This window comes from Amia ocellicauda, chromosome 3 (genome assembly GCF_036373705.1).
Source record: "Amia ocellicauda isolate fAmiCal2 chromosome 3, fAmiCal2.hap1, whole genome shotgun sequence".
NCBI classification, from domain to species: Eukaryota; Metazoa; Chordata; class Actinopteri; order Amiiformes; family Amiidae; genus Amia; species Amia ocellicauda.
Genome location: NC_089852.1, coordinates 54,104,781 through 54,121,435, shown reverse-complemented (window position 1 = coordinate 54,121,435; position 16,655 = coordinate 54,104,781). Strand labels below are relative to the sequence as shown.

The window sequence follows — 16,655 nt, the reverse complement described above, 5'->3', positions numbered from 1 at the left end:
TGCCTGTCGCTCATTTGTAATACACACAGCTGCATTGGCTCTAGTGAATATTTACTTTGGAAAACATATGTGTTCCCCTACCTTACACATTTATAGTATAGGTAAAAAAGAAGTGTATGTCTAGGTAAGGGATGGGGGGGGATTTCTTCCTTATGTTAGTCATGTTAAGGGACTAAAGTGGACAGCAAATTTACTTATGTGTGTGTTTGTTTATAATTTTGGAATTTACATTTTGTTCCTTCACTTTCCCAGTCTGGAATTGACAATTATTATTAAGTCCTCTGAAATGTGTTTTCTACAAAGGCATCTGTCCACAGGGCAGACAGCACAGTTGGAGCACTGTTGGAAGGGTTGATGCAGCTCTCACTGAGAACACTGCAGATCTTGCAGGCTCCCACTAAACCATTGGAACCACTATAGTGTGACAATCTGAGGAAGCCCTGACCAGCACAAGTTCACCCAACCCTTGAGTTAGGGAATCCCATCACAGTCACAGTCACAGTCCAGACTGGTGCCAGCAATGTCTGAACCATAGGGCTCATCCTGCATTCTATAAAGAGGCTCTTATGGATGGAGACACATGGGAGCCACAACAAACAATTCCGGCAAATCCATTCCACTTACTCCTATAACTAAATTCGCGATGGATGTACAAAGTCAAGGTTTATTAATTTTTTGCACTGGCAAAGCACAAAACAAAGGAATGCACTTAAAAACAGTGTTCATAAGACCAGGCCCCATGTTTGTTTCTTTCTTGCACAATTGTTTTGCCAATGTGGGAATACTTCTTCCAATACTTTTGTTAGGGTCCTTAGAACAAATCAATAAACCTGAGATGATTTTGAAATTACATTTAGGCTAATCAGTTATAGATCAGATAAACACTGGCGCGCCCGTTATTTAGTATTTCCTCCTCTCCTTATCGTGATAGAACTGTTTTGGTTTCGACCGGACCAACTACACACTCTGCTAGAATTTACTAGAATTACATTTAATTCAACTAGGTTATTCTAATACAAATACAATGGGATATAATTAAATACTCAGCAAATTATTTTGTAGCAATTGATAAAACTGATTATTTTTTAAAAGCATTTCTAAATCATGCATCCCCTAAACACCAAGTGGTACGGTCCAGACGCTGCTCAGTCCCTATGGAGTAGTTGCTGAGGCTCCAGAGTTCGAGAGAGAGTTAGTTGGGAATCATGGCGGGGAGAATGTCATTTCATTGCCACTGGAATACGCCGATTTTCTCTGGATTGAAGACGACACTCTTGCTCTTCATTTGCAGCCTGAAGGGTAAGTTAGTCGTTTAGTACCCATAAGGATCTGTCGAATAAGTTTAGCCACACAAACAGGAGTTACATCATGCTAGCGAAATAAGTTTGAGCAAGCTGCTAACTGCTGTCTGTACTCCGGTGCGGTCTTCTTGTATAGCGGATTCAGCAAGGGTGTCGTATAAATCTAAGTTGTTTTTAAAAAGTTGGCGTAGCCTTCTGTCACTCAACCATACAATGTTTATATTGTACTAGCAATTGAACAAGCGGTTTGAGATTTTTCTGAAACGTGGATTATTATTATTATTTTTTTTCAAACTGCGACTGAATCTGGGATTCGTTTCATGTGGCTGAAGACCTTTTTTTTCCCGATAACTTGCTTGTTTTAAACCGTGGTTTAAAATGTATAATTGCTGGATCCTGGTTCAAGCTGTTTTTGTATGTTTGCCGATGTTCTATGTCATGTTGAAATGAAAAATAAGCCAAACGAAAAACATTGCGCTGAACACAGTCATTTCGGGATTGTCTGCATGATGCACTGAACAGTGTGCCTCTTCTCCCTTAGTGGCAGTCATGTAGCGGATATTTGGTGAAGCATGTGCCCAGGTCTCGATTTTTACGAATAGTGCCCCGTAGTGTCTGACTATATAAAGCAGGTTTAATTCATCGATCCGTTTTGATTTGATTGATTAAGGAGGCCTGGTATTATCCGCCCCGTGTTCAGTTGTGTGTGATGGCATGGCAGTGCTGGCGGGGTGACCTGCGGCTGCTATGGAAACCGCATTGTGGAAGAACACGCAGCAGTAAAGCCCAGATTTCACCGGCGGCCAGGTTAAGAGAGCACGGATAAAAAACACACTGGTAGAAGACGAGAACGACCGCCGAGTCTCAGTCAAACGACCTTTAGAAGTTTTGCATACATATAAAGAAACAATTACTTTTTACATCGTATCTTAAACAGACAAGCTACACAAAAATAACAAAACAACGCCAAAAAAAAAAAAAAAAAAAACATGCATAAAGACATACAGTATACCTAGGCAGAATTGGTGGGTTTCCTCAACTGGATTAATATAGACCTCGGTAATGTATTAAATATGGTTGCTTCTGTGGAGCTTCGTAAACATATAATATTAATTTTAATGAAATCTAATCGATTCTGATTTAGGCCATTAGATTCCTTTTCAATTATGGTATTTTTATGGCTTAAATTAGAATCAATTACTTTGTCGGGGGTGCTGCTGTTTCGAACAGCTGTGTAGCCTATAAGCATCAACCCTGTAATTTGGCATTCTGGCATTTAAACAACCAGATTCCTGGTATTAAAACATTGTTGCATGTGTGCTTTACGATTATTATGTAAATCATTAGTGTAACAATACGAGTGACCGTGATAATTTTACGGTTTAAGATTGTAAGGGAAAACAAACCTTTATAGCAGTTTATTTTGCGCTTATTAAATAGTAATTAAGGTTAGATTTGTTCTAATGTCTAATCATGCTTTTAAGTTAAACTGCGTTGCAGAAACAATTTGTAATGATGTTATTACTTAGGATTGTGCGGTATGCATATATCCTACTGCGTTAATCTGTTTGGATCTTTGGGAATTTGCTTTTCAAGCTTATTTAAAAATCAAATTCAATTCAAAGTCAATTAAACTACTGTTAATGTTTCCGCAGCAAATCCTATACAATTAGAATTATACTAAGTATTTTTGTAAGGCGCACGCTGTATGAACAAAAGGACATGAGCCGATTAACCAGAAGGGGGAAAGAGTGGCTGCACTACGGGACACCTGTTGCCATGTGTTGTAATTGATGTCTGCTGAAGGACCTTGTTGAGACAGTTGTTGTATAGACAACTGTTTAGAAAAGACGGTGTTCCTCAGGGTTCAGAAAAAAAATAAAGTGCAGTTGCTGGATGCACTCTCAGCTTCATGGCATTAAAGTCTAACCCACACCCCCATTTCACTTTAAATTCACTTTGAAGGTTTCCTTTGAAAATACGGTCTTTGGTTGACCGACCGGATACAAAAAAAATTGTCATTCCAAGGGCTCAGCCAAACAGTAAGACATATTTTCAGTTGTGGTAAGTGCTGTTTGCATAAGCTACCTTATGTAAACTTCAGGCAGTATGGTTAACTACACTCACCTAATGGATTATTAGGAACACCTGTTCAATTTCTCATTAATGCAATTATCTAACCAACCAATCACATGGCAGTTGCTTCAATGCATTTAGGGGTGTGGTCCTGGTCAAGACAATCTCCTGAACTCCAAACTGAATGTCTGAATGGGAATGAAAGGTGATTTAAGCAATTTTGAGCGTGGCATGGTTGTTGGTGCCAGACGGGCCGGTCTGAGTATTTCACAATCTGCTCAGTTACTTGGATTTTCACGCACAACCATTTCTAGAAAGAATGGTGTGAAAAGGGAAAAACATCCAGTATGCGGCAGTCCTGTGGGCGAAAATGCCTTGTTGATGCTAGAGGTCAGAGGAGAATGGGCTGACTGATTCAAGCTGATAGAAGAGCAACTTTGACTGAAATAACCACTCGTTACAACCGAGGTATGCAGCAAAGCATTTGTGAAGCCACAATACGTACAACCTTGAGGCGGATGGGCTACAACAGCAGAAGACCCCACCGGGTACCACTCATCTCCACTACAAATAGGAAAAAGAGGCTACAATTTGCACAAGAATTTGGCGTAAACAGAATGAGAACATGGATCCATCATGCCTTGTTACCACTGTGCAGGCTGGTGGTGGTGGTGTAATGGTGTGGGGGATGTTTTCTTGGCACACTTTAGGCCCCTTAGTGCCAATTGGGCATCGTTTAAATGCCACGGCCTACCTGAGCATTGTTTCTGACCATGTCCATCCCTTTATGACCACCATGTACCCATCCTCTGATTGCTACTTCCAGAAGGATAATGCACCATGTCACAAAGGTCAAATCATTTCAAATTGGTTTCTTGAACATGACAATGAGTTCACTGTACTAAACTGGCCCCCACAGTCACCAGATCTCAACCCAATAGAGCATCTTTGGGATGTGGTGGAACGGGAGCTTCGTGCCCTGGATGTGCATCCCACAAATCTCCATCAACTGCAAGATGCTATCCTATCAATATGGGCCAACATTTCTAAAGAATGCTTTCAGCACCTTGTTGAATCAATGCCACGGAGAATTAAGGCAGTTCTGAAGGCGAAAGGGGGTCAAACACAGTATTAGTATGGTGTTCCTAATAATCCTTTAGGTGAGTGTATATCTAACTACTTTCACATTTCACACACTATTTAAAATGCTATCTTACTTAATCACTTAGTATTAATCATATAAATAACATGCATTTAAACAAGCAGTGTAACCTTTTTTAATCCCTATGCAAAATATGTAGAATTTTCAGCATAGACAGCAGGACTTAAACACATTATAGACTCTTGTTCTCAAGGCTGGCTCTCTGACACATTCGAAGATTATTTCCTTTTGGCATGCAATTGTCTTTTTTGTTTCAAAGACAGACTATAAAATGTGCTTGCATTATGTCCTACAGCAAGTTAGGTTGCATCTCCTCTGTTTGTGTACTAAAGATGCAATGACTGATTCTCTGGCTCGAGCCCAAGGACAGGTCAATATTTGCAGACAGCATGACTGTGTTCCCCTCCCTCACAAATCCCCCTGAATATGTATCAATTTTCCCTCCCCAGTTCCCTGCTGTAAATGAGACTGCTCTGTCTGATCTGTCTCTGCTTTGTTCAAGGGGAAATTGAAATAAAACTTAACTAATATTAAACTGCTGCCAACCAGTTATTGGTTTTTAATTGGTGTATAGCTAACACATTGGATCTTTCTCATGTTTCTTCTCCTGTAGAATTGTATCTACTGAAACTAAAGAGCTGTGCCACCTCATGGGTTTTACATTGAGGAGGTTGTTTCTATTAATCTTGGCTCTAAAATAAGCCACCCAATAAACTGACACAGTCCTGCTTTTAAAGCATTATGTTCACAATAGGCAAACTAGGCACAAAACTGATTTTCCTTTTCTAATACCCAGTTAGTAATCTATGTTGTAAGTCTGAATATGTTTTAACTGTCGCAGTGTACAGGGTAGCTCCAGTGTGAAAATATTAAGAAGGAAAATTCTACATTAGATTGTAAGCTCTGACTTAGTGATATTAGGAAGAATCTTTGAAAACATGATCACATTTTTTTTATTATTCAGTATGGCAGATACAAATTCTTGTAACTCCTGTAGCAGTCATTAGAAGGCCAGCACATCTAGTAGAGGAGGTTTTTTTGTGAAGGCCCTGAAAATATTTGTCACTCGCTATTCCAGTTGCAGGCTAATCTTGGATGAGACCTTTCAGGCTCATCGGCTGCCTTGTTAAATGTACAGTAGCCCTTGGTAGATCTGCATCTCAACATACACAGCAGACCTGGGCGAAGCCACCCCTTTGACATTGTGAATGCAATGCTGGTTAAGGACAGTTGCTCTACATTTTTGTGTCTATTGATGTCAAAGTGGTGCTAAAACATTAACTTGACTCTGACCTCAGGAAGAGGATTATGAAACAAAACCCTTTTGTGTCCCAACAGGGAAATTTCAAGCAAAGGCTCCTGTAATCTCCTTATTTCTCTGCTCTTTTATGTGTTCAGGGTCCCACATAATCCATTCCTCATCTAGGGAACGCACCTTCATCTTATAGTTGTCAGAAACCAGTTTGTGTACTTAGATCAGTGTGTCTGGGCAGTGAGGAACCATAGTCATTGTTCTTAGGGCAGTTTTTTTTCTTTATTTCTTTGCCACATGCAAGGCTAATTGCAAATCTCAGTGGTGGAAACTGACATGTCATGATGTGGTTTCTGATTCTAAAGAGAGCTTTACCTTTTTCTTAGCATTTTAAATTTAAAGATTCGAAAGCAATATTTCTGAAGCAGATCTTTATTATTTTATGAGGGTCTGCTTCATATATAGACAATATAGACTAAATACAGTTTATGACACTAAACCCCTGCTGATCTCAGAAAAGATGGTTTAAGTTTGGAAATTAGCCTCTCCTTTGCAGCTAATGATAACTACCCATGAGTTCCAAATTTCCTCTTTACTTAACATTTAATCTCATTCCTCTTTGTCCATACAATTAAATCTTTTAAAAATAATTTTTGTCAAAGGAGCTGCATATACCATAGATGTAGAAGTGGACTTTTTTTCTCCATACAGGAGATTTTATTCAATGTGGGTAATTAGTTTTCCTTTCATACCAACCAGTTTGGAATCCGTATGTCTTAATGTAGGCTACCCAACCCCTGCAGTAAGCCAATTGTGTACTGCCCAGTGGTGAATCTTGGTTATAGCTGGGTATTACTCCGTCTACATTTGAACCAGTCTGGACTACAGGGCTCTGAAAATCTTGGCTCTGACAAAGACATTTTCAGGTTGAGCTTGACAGAACAGATTTTATAGCAGAGTCTAGGACATACTCTGCTTGAGGTGAAGTCTGCAGTACTGGCTTTTAAAGTGTCATTGGCACAATACATGAATTGCGAAAATACACTAATTTGATTGTCTTTACTGTAGATGTTTATTAAAAACAACTGCATTCCAGGTGAGCAAATGGCAAAGTGACAGCTGCAGTCACCCAGGAGGTGTGATTGTACTGTGACAATGCAACAAGCCATGAAGTATTTTGTTTGTTGCCTTCTCAATAAAAAGTGCCCAGGTGTGATATTGAAATACATTAAAACCAAAACCACTAACAATGCTGTATAATGAATAGTGTAGGCTACATTGTGAATTGGGGCAGCACTTGTGCTATTTTCACTTTTTTTTCTGTAATTTAAGTCAATTGGACTAAAGAAGCTTTAGCTTCCAGTTTCTGCTGCATGCTCATCTGTGTTCTGTAACAATGCAAAATCACTGGCTTAATCTATGCATTATCACCTTTTCGATTAAGAAGTTACGCACAAACTGCTTTGGCTGTGTGTAGTGAAATCTAGTAATTTATTCAAATGTTTTGGACTGAATTAACCTCCCTTTCCTCCCCCCTCCTACAAATGTTGTGTACTATCTTGGCTTCAGCACAGAGTAGACTGGGGCTTGAGCGATGCAGAGAGCAGTGATTGACAAGATCAGGAGCTGCAGTGTGGATTCACAGAGATAAACACACAGAGCTCCAGCACTCTGACCTTTGCAATCCCCACAGCCTAAACTACACTGTCAGGGACCATGCATTGCACCCGAGAGCAAACGCAGCTGAACGTCTCACTTTGAAGATTGACTGATGTGATGACAGCATTTGAGGAATTGGCAGGAATGCTCCTTGCCTCTTAAAGCATAGTCTGTGTCTTGCAGGGATAGACAACTCAATAAATCATTAGAACCCATCCAGCACATGGTATCTTGACATCAGGAGAAAACATGAGAACCTTATATGCATCTCTTGGTACAGGAAGCTGAATGCACAAAGGCTGTTTTAAGGATAATGTTTTATCGAACTACAGGGATTTTTTAAAATGTTTTTTTCTTTATTAGAATGGTTAAAAACAACTTGAATAAATTTGTAATTAAATGGCTGAATTTGTGGTTTTAATTTTCTAAAAGGACAACCATTAATTACAGACTGAAGTTAAGAAGAAAAGAATGAAAAAAGCCTCAGCTGCCATTTAAGTAGGTTTTCACCATGTAGGCTATTTTCAATGTTTCATTTTCCCAGTGAAATCCCCAAATTTTCTTCACTCAGATGGAAATGCTCAAGTTCCAATCACTGTGTTGCAGTGTTGTTAAACCTTATTTACAGTTAGGTCCATAAATATTTTGACTGACACAAGTGACTCTGTACACCACCACAATGGATTTGAAAGGAAACACTCAAGATGTCCTTTAAGTGTAGACTTTCATCTTTAATTTGAGGGTAGTTGCATCCAAATTGGGAGAACGGTGTAGGAATTACACCCATTTTTATATGTCTTCCACCCAATTATAGGGTCTCAAAAGTAATTCGACAAACTAACATAGTCCTGAATTAAATTGTGAGTTTCGATACTTGGTTGCAAATCCTTTGCAGTCAATGACTGCCTGAAGTCTGGAACCCATAGACATCACCAGATGCTGGGTTTCTTCCCTGGTGATGCTCCACCATGCCTGTTCTGCAGCTGTCTTTAGTTCCTGCTTGTTCTTGGGTTGTTTTGCCTTCAGTTAGTGAAATGCATGCTCAATTGAATTCTAGTCAGGTGATTGACTTGGTCATTGCAGAACATTCCACTTCTTTGCCTTAAAAAAAGTCTTGGGTTGCTTTCGCGGTATGCTTCGGCCATTGTCCATCTGCAGTGTAAAGCGCGGTCCAATTAGTTTTTAAGCATTTGCAGGGGTGGACAAATCACTTCTATGTGTGGTAGTCCAGTAGGCTACCAAAAGGTATGGTAAGCCCGTCACAGATTTTGGTAGCCCAAATTTTTAATTTACATTTTAACGCTCCAATAAATAAACAAATTTTAGACCGATCTAATTTCAAGTTCGTAAAAGGTTCAGAACAGAAAAACACAAACACTCCCAAGTACATAAACTATAAATGTTTTGTTTTATTGAAGCATTCCACATTTAAATTGTCATATAAACTTGACAAGAACATAACCCTGACAGAAACATTATAAATTAAGTGAAAGTAATATGTTTTGCCTAGATAGAAGGGCATGTGTATTGCTTGGTCTGTCCTACATACATTTTGTACTACTAAAATACAATTGAAAATTATATTGTTTTGTAAGTTTAATTGTAAAATAGTGCTTTTCAATTACACCGAGGTCTATGCAGGGTTCAGCATCAAATTGCATAGGCTTGCTTGGCATAGTCAGTGTCTGTGTCAAATTTGTTGCGAACAAGAGCTGAGGGGGAGTGGCAAGAACAAGGGCGCTTCTGTTTTTTTAAGTTTTTGTTTTTTAATTTCATTCAATGTTCAATGTTTTGCCAACCAATTGAATATGGAAATTCCATGTATATTCAAAAAGTAGCCAATAGCATTTCAGCAATTATGAGTCATAACACTAAACACATCTGTGAATGTTAGAACAGTAGACCAAGTAGTAGATCATGAAGTAATTAAATTCAGCATGGTTTTATTTCTGATGTGTTGGACTCACATTGGTGTTAATAAGTTAAGGACTCTCATATGGAAAGAGAAATGCTCTCCTACTCAATGTCAGCACTTATCCCTACATAGATAACTCACGGTTACCCTACAGTTAATAAAATACAGCACGTTACTGCAAACTTTACCTGTGTTTTGACATTACTCGAGACAATGTACTCGAGTTACAGATGAAATGCCCCCCTCCCTCTTGGGTTTACATGGTTTTAGTTTATTGCACTCGACACGAGCTGCTGTTTACTCAACGTCATGCAAATTCATAGCGAAGGGGTGAATTAATATGTAAATTAGGCCTACATACAGCTTTCGCACTGTTTTAGCAGGAACATCATAGAACAGGTTTACATGTGTGAGAACAATACTCAAGACACTGGCTGTATTCAAAAGCGCATAATACACATACTACATACATTATAGCATTTCAACATTACTGATGTGTTATGTAGTATGTGTAGTATGCAGTTTCAAATACAGACACTGGTGTAATCGAATCCATAGTCGTCATGTGACAACTAGATTTTCACATCACTGATGGAGCAGCAAGCCATGAATATGAATGTTTTATTAGGATTACAACACGATGTACACTACTGAACAGTGCACAGCAATATAGAAAGCATAATGATTAATGGGGAGGAAAAAATAAGAAACGGCTTTCCGCTTTGCCATTAACCTGAAATACCATCCATTGCTAACCACAAAATGCCCGTCAGCAACTTATTTAATTTACCTTGAAACCTACAAATAATCTGACGAGATCTTTTCACTTATCACTTTTTAATGCAGCCATTTAAGGAGATTATATATAATACACTGATCAGCCATAATATTATGACCACTGACAGGTGAAGTGAATAACACTGATAATCTCGTTATCATGGGGCAAGCTTAAGGATCTGAGCGACTTTGACAAGGGCCAAATTGTGATGGCTAGACGACTGGGTCAGAGCATCTCCAAAACTGCAGCTCTTGTGGGGTGTTCCCGGTCTGCAGTGGTCAGTACCTATCAAAACTGGTCCAAGGAAGAAAAAGCGGTGAACCGGTGACAGGGTCACGGGCGGCCAAGGCTCATTGTTGCACGTGGGGAGCGAAGGCTGGCCCATGTGGTCCGATCCAACAGACGATCTACTGTAGCTCAAATTGCTGAAAAAGTTAATTCTGGTTCTGATAGAAAGGTGTCAGAACACACAGTGCATCACAGTTTGTTGCGTATGGGGCTGCGTAGCCGCAGACCAGTCAGGGTGCCCAAGCTGACCCCTGTCCACTGCCGAAAGTGCCTACCATAGGCACGTGAGCATCAGAACTGGACCATGGAGCAATGGAAGAAGGAGGCCTGGTCTGATGAATCATGAGTTCAAGGTGTTGACTTGGCCTCCAAATTGCCCAGATCTCAATCCAATCGAGCATCTGTGGGGTGTGCTGGTCAAACAAGTCCACAAGGCCCCACCTCGCAGGATCTGCTGCTAACGTCTTGGTGCCAGATACCACAGCACACCTTCAGAGGTCTAGTGGAGTCCATGCCTCGATGGGTCAGGGCTGTTTTGGCAGCAGAAGGGGGACCTATACAATATTAGGCAGGTGCTCATAATTGTATGGCTGATCTGTGTATATTTTCAAAATGTTATCAATCAGTTATTCATACAAGAATTAGGGGTGGCGATATGAACTGAAATTAATATCACAATGTTTTCCATTGTTCGTACGATTAAATAATATCAACATAAATAAAACCATTCTGAATCCCGTCTTCATGTCACTCTCTACCCCAGATGCCTCGCAGAAAATAGTAATTGTCATGGTTTCTCTTGTTTTCTTTAATTTCACAGATCAGATTAAAGACACTGATTTTATCTTTTTGTGTATCATGTAAGAACTTTTTTTTTTTAAATATAAAGCACAAGGTACAACGCCTTTTCATGATCCAGATCCGATCCTTTTACGACCAGCCCCTGGAGATGGACTCTTTTGGCAGTTACCCATGTTCATTAGTGTTAGGAGAAAAAACAGGCCTCCCCACACCCTGATTTCCTCATGTCTCAGTGAGAACATAATACAGTGAGAACAGAAAAACATAAGGCATAATTGTCATAAAGGGCATTTGGAGATCGCAAACCTTCAGAGTGAAGAGTTGTCTCAAACAAATTGGTCACCTACGTGCTTTACTTAATGGAGCCCAACCTAGTTGAAGCAGAACTTTACTAACACTAATCCATACCAGGAAGGATATGACGCCTCTGCCCCCCCCAACTCCACTAAGGTGGATTTTTATCAAGGCTTTTCTGAAAATGAATGTAAAAAGTTGTCATTGTCCAATATTTGATAATCTGGTATTGTCAATCTATGTTCAGCAGCTCAAAAGTGTTGAGATGGCTAAAACATTTCAGAATAGTCTGTTATCCACTACCAGCAACTACAGAGGATGTTTTGCACATTAGTAATGATAATGTGCAACATGTATAATAGAAGTTTATATTTAAACAATGTAGAGTAAAATTAGATCATAATCAAAACGTATTTTAACTCTAACATACAATGTTCTACATACACATTACAATAATAAAATGGCATTATTAAAAAAACAATCAACACATTACAGTGAATAAAATTGAAGATTAAAATGATGTGAAGGTAGGGTGGTCTTTTGTTTTTTAATCAATTAATTATTTAAAGCTGTTATACAGTTAAATTCCTACATTGTTCACCCAATTTGGATGTAACTACCCTCAAATTAAAGATGAAAATCTACACCTACAGCACATCTTGATTGTTTCCTTTCAAATCCATTTTGGTAGACGTACAGAGCCAAAATGATAACAGTTGTCACTGTCAAAATATGGTGTGTGTATGTGTACATTTGTTATTATTTCCTAATTTATGTGACTGATTCCAGTGCAGAACGAACAATTATAATGTGATTTTAGTAAGGGTTTTACATAGCTTCTCTTAATTAGAATTGTGTTTCAGTAACATGGTTCAGGGAACGTTAACACCTAGCAAATGTATGACGATGGAAGGAAAATTAACTCATTGATATCCAGTTATAGTGGATTAGGGCTGTCGCGATTCAAGTAATTCGATTACAATTTACTGCCTTGAGGCTTCGTTCCATTAACCCTTAGAGCACTGAGTTTATAACACCAGTGACGCCATCTGCAAATCATTGAGATCTTTAAAAAGCACCTTATTTAGATATCTCTAAATCAGTTAAATATATATCTTTAAATCATTTAGACATCTCTAAATGATGATTTGGCTTGCCATAATATGTGATAACTGAATGCTGGGCCAAATGTTACTCTGTCACTTAGCTATAAAGGAGTAAGCCATAGAATGTTTTGTCCCAGTGAAAGGTGAAAGTAGTTCTGCCCTATGTTGGTGGACATCTCCAGTTTGTTGGCCAGAAACAGAAATCATTTAGTACACTACTGGGTAAAAAGCTGTTGCTTCTCATTATTTTGAAAACATCCTCTCAAGGCTTTATTATTATTTTCTTAATGCTGACAGAAACAGTTCTTAAATGCTTCTTCCAACTGTTGTAAAATGTGTTTGTTTTGTTGTCTCAAATCAGTGTTTTCTGGAAAGTATGGATGATACATTTTTTTGTTCCATTTTCTTGTGTTCCCACAAGGTTTACAACCCCAACTTAGACTTGGCGTCAGCAATTGATTATAAGCACCTTTGGCCTGAGAGGAAAGACAGGCGGAATTATCTGGACTGTCGGACCCCCCCAAAAAAGTACAAACAGACAATCATTCTGCCAATGTAGAATCTAGGCACGTATTTGCTTGTTTTAGATGACTGTCTTTCTGTTATTGAAATGAGATGGTCAGCAACTGTATTTATTTGGCCTGTATAGTTTTAGTGTGGATTGGTGATAGGATAGTGATTGAATGCTAGATCAGGTATTTTTATAATTGCATGATGTGTGGTGGTTAGTTAGACCCCCCAAAAATGTATGAATGACAATCTCGTAAAGCCCACATAACACTGCCTGGGTAAGGGAGGGGGTGCAGGGTATTCCAGGAAAATTGGAATTCATTTGGAATTCCAGGAAAAATTGGGGTGGGAAACTAATGCCCCGTTTCCACTGGATGCGTCCGGCCCCGGACGCTTAAACGGGTGTTTCCATTGGCTACACGTCAGGACGCGTCCGTGTTTTGTGGACGGTTAACAATCTGGTGCTAGACGTGTCCGTAAGCATCCGTCCCGCCCACTGAGGACATGATTCGCTTTCAGAATTGGAGGTGTGTTCTTGACTTGCAGACACAGGGAAGAGATCAGATACATTGTCGGAAGATATAATCTCAAGTGCCGTGTGCGATCACGAAGAAATTGCAGTTTTATTAGCAGCATGGAGTGAAATCCATGTACAGAAACAATGACAGCTTACAGTTAATATCCAAGTGTATTAAACACTTGGATTTTACAGGACCGGTGCAGTGCCGTGACTAGTTAACAATACACGAATGAAGGATAATAATCGGATGGTAGCAGCCGAAGTTATTAATATTTTATGAACAGTTGGACGGTGTTTCAGGCTGTGTTGTGTGAATGGTGTGCAGGACAATCCGCAGACAATCAGTATGAAGGCGAACACGATTCAGTTAACGTGTGCCAATTTACAAGATAAATTAATGAATAAATAAATACAGCAGATCTGGGTTTCCTTCTAAAACAAAAGGATTGGTTTAATAAATGCATCAATAAACGCCATGACTGAGACGCGCACACTTCAGTTAATTATAACCTGCTATATTGTATCTGGATGATTAATCGTGAAATGTGTTTTTTCAACTGTAACTTGCCCTGGTTAAGGACGTCTGATAAGTAAATTATAAATACGGCAAATAGTATCCTTTGCAGTTACAAATCTGTACTAAGAGTAATAAATTAAGGGAGTCACGCTGTGCCGTTTTAAAATACATATATACTAGCATAAATGATGACGATAATAATAACAATACATATTTGCTATTTAATATTATTGTTGCACATGGAAACATATTGTTATGGGAACATGCTTGTCTGAATATAATGTTGTCTGTACACGTTTAGCTCTTCCTAATCTCTCTTAACCGAAACATGTATTTAATACGCTGTTTAAAATCATGTAAAGCACAAATAATAAAACAGACACAAAAGTCCTGTCCACGTCAGGCTGTGTCACTCGTAGTGTTGTTCTCTGTCTCTGTTTTTAAAACGAAACTCAAACCAAACCCACAGTCGCTGCTACTCCCATAAGAGTGACGGACCTCACAGCGGTCTGGTTTTGCAAACAAAAGCTCTGGGACCCGTCTGAGGACGGACGTGTCCGGCACGGCATGGCACAACACGGACGCGTAAGCCAGTGGAACCGAGGCATAATGCCTGTTGCCAGGGTAATGTACATGAGCAGAGCCATGAGTTGAGTACCCGTTGTGGCAGGGGCAAGGAAATGTAAACTTGGGCTGAGGGAAACGGCTCAAACTTGTTAGGGGCCACAAATTCAACGAGTAATGTGAAGGTAGAAGCAGTGAGAAAGGAAAAGGACAAATAATACGTAGAGGACATTGCTGGGCCTAGAGGTGTGGTGGGTGAGGCTTTACTCCACTTTTTCTTTCTCCAGCTTAAATTCTCAAGCTTTGTGTAACACAAATTGGGAAGAAATTACAAGTTTTAAATGTAATTTGTACATGTAAATTTAATCTATTCTCAGAAAAAAAAATCCTAATGATTGCCTTTTAAATTTAAAAATTGTGTTACTTGCACAGTGGGGTGGGGAGCTGCAAACACATCGTGGAATGGGGGGGTATAGTTTTAGCAAATGAGAATGGGAGGGAGATGTTGTGAACAAGAGTGGTGGGTGGAGTTTTATGTGTTTTCCTTTTTTGTGTCATTCAAGGGGACGGATCGTATTAAATATTTATTGTGTAATGGTGTGATTGCATGAGATTTTGATGGTATGATAACCTTAAGCAAAAATATCACGGTTTCACGGTATTGCGATTACAGCTCTAAAATGTTGTTTTTTACCCAGACATTTAAAAATAACAACCTTTTTTACATTGAACACGATATTTTATTTTTAAGCAACATATAGAATATTTGGAACAGTAGTAAACATGTATGTCAGGCAGGGAATAAAATTAACACCTACCACCTGCCAAATGCGGGTAGATTTAGCCAGTGGCAGGTAAGTCTGTCAATTTTACCAGCCACTTTGGCAGGTAGCCAACAAGTGTACAGGAACTCAAATTTTAATTAATGACTTTTAATTACTTTTCATAGTCATAATTACTGACTTTTTAATTACCTGGATCAAAGTATTTCAGAATCATAATATGACAGAAAAGGAAAGAGGAGCAACAAACACATGAATACACACACAGCCAGCTATTGCTATTTATTTTGTATTCGCTGGAGCTCGAACGCACAATTCTGTTTCCGAACGCAGAGGTGCAGTCTGAGTGTGGTTTAGACAGGAAAAGCCAATCGTTTAGTCAAGTACGTTGTATAAATTAGATGGCTAGATAGGTCTTATACATTTTGTATTTTGCTGTTGTGACCGGAAAACATTGCCACAAACGCTATTGGTCGGTCAATTAAGAATATAATAAAGTTTACAAACGAGAGGGGGCCATTCAACCCATCGTGCTTGTTTGGTGTTAATTAATATCTAAGTGATCCAAGGATCCTATCCAGACTATTTTTAAATGTTCCCAAACTTTCAGCTTCTACCACATCACTGGGTAGTTTATTCCAGATTGTGACTACTCTCTGTGTAAAGAAGTGTCTCCTGTTTTCCGTTTTGAATGCCTTGAAGCCCAATTTCCATTTGTGTCCCCGGGTGCGTGTGTCCCTGCTGATCTGGAAAAGCTCCTCTGGTTTGATGTGGTCGATGCCTTTCATGATTTTGAAGACTTGGATCAAGTCCCCACGTAGTCTCCTCTGTTCCAGGGTGAAAAGGTTCAGTTCCCTCAGTCTCTCCGAGTAGGACTTTCCCTTCAGACCTGGAATAAGTCTGGTTGCTCTCCTCTGAACTTCCTCTAGAGCAGCAATATCCTTCTTGAACTGTGGTGCCCAGAACTGTACACAGTATTCCAGATGAGGTCTAACTAGTGCATTGTACAGTCTTAACATTACTTCCCTTGTTTTAAATTCTACACTTTTGACAATATACCCTAGCATTCTGTTTGCCTTTTTTATTGCTTCCCCACATTGCTTGGATGGAGAAAGTGAGGAGTCCACATA

General features: G+C 39.2%; 1 protein-coding gene across 2 annotated transcripts in view; it reads left to right on the top strand.

Annotated features, from left to right (window-relative positions):
• Positions 1-722: 722 nt before the first annotated feature.
• The window catches only part of LOC136746996 (nectin-3-like protein), a 193,829-nt gene continuing 177,896 nt past the window's right edge, over positions 723-16,655 (top strand). The window contains exon 1 of one of the 2 annotated variants that reach the window (XM_066699933.1): positions 723-1,299. In XM_066699933.1, the coding sequence (XP_066556030.1) occupies positions 1,206-1,299 (94 nt within the window). In that variant the 5' untranslated portion in view covers positions 723-1,205. The remainder of the gene's footprint in view (positions 1,300-16,655) is intronic. The other variant, XM_066699932.1, reaches the window with a different exon arrangement.